We start from the raw sequence: 6,131 nt of genomic DNA, 5'->3' as shown, positions 1-6,131 counted from the left end.
TTTTCACTTCCTGGCCTCTGCACCAACTAAGGATGCATACGACCATTTTAGTATGAGTAACAAGATAAACATGATCCTCAAACTTTTTTAAATGAGTATCAAGATATTTCTAGATGAGTGATTCCACCACACACCAAGCTTGATCCTTAATAAATGGAAAAACCCCCCGTGCATCACCTGTCAATTCTGGTAATTGAATTCGGGTCGTTCGGCTGCACGACCGCATACCCAACGACTGAGCCAAGGCTCTCTCTGCAAAAAATGGAGATATTTTCACTTCCCAACCTCTGCACCAACTAAGATGCATATGGTCATTTTAGTACGAGTACCAAGATAAACATGACCCTCAAAATTTTTAAATGAGTATCCAGGTATTTCTTGATGCATGGTTCCACCACACACTAAGCTTGGTCCTTAATAAATGGGGGAAATCCCATGTGCATCACCTGTCAATTCTGGGAATTGAAGTCGGGTTGTTAGACTGCACAACTGCATACCAAACGACTGAGTCAAGGCTCTCTCTGCAAAAAAAGGGAGAGATTTTCATTTTCCGGCCTCTGCACCAACTAAGGATGCATACAACCATTTTAGCATGAGTACCAAGATAAATTTGATCCTCGGAATTTTTAAAATGAGTATCAAGATATTTCTTGATGAGTGGTTTCACCACACACCAAGCTTAATCCTCAATACATGAGGGAAAACCCCTGTGTATCACCTGTTAATTCTGGGAGTTAAACTCGGGCCGTTAGACTGCACAACCGCATATCCAACCATCGAGCCAAAGCTCTACTCTTATAGATATTATCCTCTGAGCCAGACCCACTGGAGGCGCTCAATTTAGCCATCTCCAGCGATCCAGGCTCAGGCGAAGCAAAAGAGCGCACGTGGATGGCTCTAGCGATGCAACCTCGTGCGGCCAGATATGTGGTGTACTTGAGGTTGCACGTGGTTTGTTGGTTTAACTCGTAATCTCGCCCACTTATTAGTCACTTCTAATGTGCACAACGGTGTTTCGATACAAGATAAGGTTTACAAAAAAGAAGCACATCGACGATCGTTCCATTCAGGTGATCGACTCATAGTTTGTTCATCAAATGTCTAATTTTGTGTTCATGTTTGGAGCTATATTGTATGAATTTTGCCAAAGTCATCTTGCAGTTTCACATGTCTTTCTTGTTGTACTTTTTCTGTTTCAACGACCGTAGACAAGTGGATTTATATTTCATTCCTCTCGGCCTGCTCTCAGGAGTCCTGCTGCACTAGCGTCACTGTCGGTGTCGTTCCTCTCAGCCTCCTCTCCCGTGTCCTCCTACACTGACGACACCGTCGGCATTGCTTCTCCCGGCCTCTCTCCCACGTCTTACTACACTGGCACCGTCGTCGACGTCGTTCCTTCTGCATCCTCTTCCGCGTCCTACTACACTAGCATTGCAGACGACGTAGTTTCTTCGGCCCCCCTCTCCCACATCCTACTACATAGCCGCCGATGTCTGCGTTGTGGCCTCCTCTTCCGCGTCCTACTACACTGACGCCGCCATGGCATGCGCACTGTATTTATCCTCACCGTCCTATGCCTTGGCGCCCTCCTTCTCGTCCCTTCTCATGGTTTTTCCCTATGGTGACAACGCTAGCAAGTGGTTCGCCATGCTGTCAATGGGATCGCTTGCCGTGACTCCGTTCTCATCGTGTCGGATGTGGTGCCGTGACCGTCGTCCATGATAGTTATCGAGGCACTCTAGTATAAATCCACGTGTCATGTGTAGCTGTTAACTCTTAACCATGTTCAATGTATACAATCAAACACCGCGTAGTGCATCAAGCCCTACCAATGTAGGCCACCAAACGCAAGACAAAAATTGCTTCCTAAATGCAGCCGACCTATTTGCAGCCTACCAAACGATGTGCACAACATAATTTTTACCCTGCATCTGCTTAGTCAGGCCCAATTGAGACAAGTATGCAAAGTAAAAAACAATGGAGGCAATGGAACACCCTCTTGATGTATGGATGGATTAAAGCATAATATAAAACAAGGAGAGACAACACCTCCAAGAGGGCAAGGAATTATAAGTTGCCACACACCACCAGCTTGGAGATCACGTCTTTCCCGATACACAATACAACTTGGCATACCAGTCAAACCATAATATATTTCTCGATACACAATACATGGACCATGAAGATTCGATTATTACAACAATGCGAGGCATAGGCAGGCACATCTCGTGTGGCAACTCATGTACCTTATTTATCGAATAGTATCTCATGGCCTAGGATAGTAGCAGAAAAACAAACTACAAAGGCTGAACATAATCTCATCTCAACTCCTCAGATAGTTGAGAAGTTCAAGAGGAGGCAATATGTGTATATAAGGGCTTAATTATATATAAAATTAAGCTCCTGATACAACTTTGTTATTCCCAACTACGATATGGTTCATCCCAGATACGACATTGTTGCTCCCAGATACGACATTGTTACTCCCAGATACGACATGGTTGATCCCAGATACGCCATTGTTGAACCCAGATACGACACTGCTACTCCCAGTTACACCATGCCTGCTCCCAGATACAACATGCTTGCTCCCAGATACGACGTGGTTGTTCCCGGATACGGTGTTGTGATTCCCATATACCGCATGGTTGTTCCCAGATACGGTGTTTTCATCCCCAAATATGACAGTATTATCGTTTCCGGATACAACATTGTTTCTCCCGGATCTCACAACATTGTTGGTCCCTGTTATGACATTTGGGAGCTCGTTAAGTCGTCGTCCCAGTGTGCTTCTATTATGCTTCACATACAATGGCATGTTAGTGAAAGTCATGCCCTCTGAATGCCCAGCGGTGGCGAGGCCCTTTAGTCGTGCCAAACTCTTAGGTACCTCGCCAACCAATGAATTATTTGAGAGATCCAAGTAGGAAAGGTGGTGCAGCTCACCAATCCACGATGGAATGGTGCCGACCAATTGGTTGCGAGACAAATCAAGCACCTCCATTTTCTTGCATTGAGACAACCATTCCGGAACCCTGCCCTTGAGAGCACAATCACCAAGGACCAGCACCTCGAGGCTCTTGAACCCACCAATAATACTATCGCCGGGTAGCTCTTCACCACCAAAATTCTTGGTGAGAATCAACGTGGTGAGGTTCTGGCACCCACGCAACATGGTGAGCACCCCTGAGATGTTGTGAAAGTTGTTGGAGCCGAGGTCGAGTTCCTCAAGCTGCGTAAGGCCTGCAAGAGAGGTTCCTGGGATGGGTCCCCCGAGGCCTCGCCTGGGGAGGCGTAGCACCGTGACACGGCCGCTAGCGGCGTCACAGCCCACGCCTTCCCAGCTGCAGCATGTGGCGCCGGACCACGTGGCACGGAGGAGGACACCCCCACCGTTGAGGCTCCCGGCAAAGTCCAGCAGCGCACGGAGGTCGTCGGGGTGGCACGAAGTCGCGCGCGCCTCCGGCAGGAGAACCGCCAAAAGGAGGAAGAACATGAGGTAACATTTGGCCATGGGATTCATTCTGCTCGATTGATTGGCAAGTGCTCACTCTTGGTGTACAAACTACTTGGGTGGTACATGGTGTCTTATAGTGTGTGGCGTTGCAAGTGGTAGTGAGTGGCCAGGCCACGTACTACAAGTAAGTGGCTGATCGAGTGAAATTCGTGGGTGGCTTATATTTTACTTGTCGTGGCCCATTCATGTTTGTCTCTTCGTATCTTAAGCTGGCCAACTACTGACGCAAGGATTTGTCTTTGTCTAAGCTAGCGTCTCACCTTTGTCCAAAATTGAAACTATTAAAAATGAATAGATTGAAAGTTTCTAGAGAAAAAGAAACTAAAGCTAAGTCCACCGGGAATTACCAGCCGATCTGGTTCATTTCTCCGTTCGATTGTGGCTATCCAGCGTACGCGTAGTGTCTAATTTTTTTCCCTTTTTTTTGCAAGAAAATTTCTGATCTATTCATCTTCAATCATGGCAGTACAACGAATACCAGAAATAATAAAAATTACATCTAGATCCATAGACCACCTAGCGACGACTACCAGCACTGAAGCGAGCCGAAGGCACGCCGCCGTCATCGCCCCTCCATCGCCAGAGTCGGGCACAACTTGTTGTAGTAGACAGTCGGGAAGTCGTCGTGCTAAGACCCCGTAGGACCAGCGCACCAGAACAGCAACCGTCGCAGATGAAGAATAACGTAGATCAGAAAGATCCAATCCGAAGACACGCGAATGTAGACGAACAACGACGAGATCCGAGCAAATCCACCAAAGATAGATCCACCGGAGACACACCTCCACACGCCCACCAACGGTGCTAGACGCGCCGCCGGAACAGGGACTAGGCGGGGAGACCTTTATTCCATCTTCAGGGAGCCGCCGCCGTCTCGTCTTCCTGAGCAGGACACAAACCCTAGCAAAACTGAAAAAAACGACTAAAAACGGAGCCCTCCCGCCGGCCCTTGCCGAGATCCACCGCGCCCCCATGGCCCTAGGGCCACCGGAGAGAAGGTGGACCTACGGCGGCAACGGCGGGAGGCAGAAACCCTAACTTTTTTGTGGAGGAAGGAGGAGGCAGAAAGTTTAATTTTTTTTTCCGTTTGACTGGACTGGACTTAGGCTTTTGTTTGTCTTGTTTTTTTCTTGCCTCACAGGATTAAAACTAGCTTGGTCCAAATTTGTCCAAGCGTCTCACCTTCTTCCAAATTGAAACTATTAATGAAAAAAAGTGCGACAGATGATGAATATATTAAAATTTTCTAAAAAATACAAGGGCATTTCCAATGCAGGCATGTAAATTGAGAAAACATAGTGTCAAATATATCTTGTCCACAAATTCTTATTAGGATTCTACAAACAATTAAATAAGATTTTCACTTTATGATATTATGCTTTTGTGAAGGTTGTGTCATAGACTAGTATCATATGGATGATACTAGTTTATAATACCACCCATTACATGTTATCATACACTAGTATCATGCATATGATACTAGTGTGATACTATGCACAATATTCGATATTATTCATTCTTGAATTTTTTTATACCTAGTAGATAAATTTGTGTTCGAACTTGGAATTTACCATGTCTATAGAAAGGCATCTCTTCGGCATACTGTATTTTCTTGAGAATTTTTTGGAACTTCAAAAGATAGTTTAACCGTGGTTTTCACCGTTTCCAGCAAATATTTCTCTCGACGTGACCGGCGGTGTTATACTTAACAATTTGCATCCGAGCAGAGGAGGACATATACAGGATATCCCCCTTAAGAGGGTATCCTCCGCTGGTGTTGCTTTACGTAATGTTGTTTTCCAGCTTGAGGGTGTGACCAGAGACTCATGGACAGTCATGAAAACGATTTGGAACAACACTTTCCAGTGTTGCAGCAGTGCGGTTTCCAGTGTTGCAGCAGCACCACCACCAACTTGTTCCAAACAGCTTTGCGGCACCACCATGCATCTTGTTAAGGCCGGCTGATCCTAACGCTACACGCACGTCCCTTAGCGTGTTGGCAAAGATGGCCACACAGCTGTCCCTGGTGCGGTGCATGATGCGACAGGCGTGGCTCCGACCTACTGTTTGTGGCTGCTGCTGTGGAGGCAGGATTTGTCCGCAATGACTCCAATGGAGATTGATATTGTTGGGCGTTGTATCCACTCATTGTTTACTATGTACATACTTGTGAGAAGAACAATGATGGAAAGCGTGTAGGGCAGTGCATGGCATGAAATGATAGAGGTATGTATGGTAGGTCGGCATGGATTTGCAGCAAAGCATAACCCTGGGAAGAGGACATGCGTTCTTTGCCTATGTGTAAGTAAAGTCTTGTGAGTCGTTTGAGTAGCATGCAGAGGAAGGGACACATCTCCTTTTCCTTTTACATACATACATACATACATACATACATACATACACACATACACACATACATACACACATACATACATACATACATACATACATACATGTCATTCAAGCTATTAAAATTCTTGACACATCAGTTTTGCTCTGAATATAAGAGTCTCTTTATTTATTCTTTATCATATATGCGAGTACATCTTGTGTCAACAAGGACATACGAACGCTGCAGCGCACACTTATGCTATGATGTGTGCAGCCATTAACC

The 6,131-nt window shown here is 45.9% G+C and overlaps 1 protein-coding gene across 1 annotated transcript; it reads right to left on the bottom strand.

The window, feature by feature from the left end:
• Positions 1 to 2,091: 2,091 nt before the first annotated feature.
• Positions 2,092 to 3,523, bottom strand: LOC119338662 (phytosulfokine receptor 2-like). Its single transcript, XM_037610939.1, has one exon. It carries the CDS (start codon positions 3,521 to 3,523, stop codon positions 2,396 to 2,398), a length of 1,128 nt encoding a protein of 375 aa, XP_037466836.1. The 3' UTR covers positions 2,092 to 2,395.
• Positions 3,524 to 6,131: the final 2,608 nt, after the last annotated feature.

The sequence above is a fragment of the Triticum dicoccoides genome, chromosome 7B (genome assembly GCF_002162155.2).
Source record: "Triticum dicoccoides isolate Atlit2015 ecotype Zavitan chromosome 7B, WEW_v2.0, whole genome shotgun sequence".
Lineage (NCBI taxonomy): Eukaryota > Viridiplantae > Streptophyta > Magnoliopsida > Poales > Poaceae > Triticum > Triticum dicoccoides.
The sequence above is the reverse complement of the archived record's forward strand: the minus strand, read 5'-3'. Positions and strand labels throughout refer to the sequence as shown.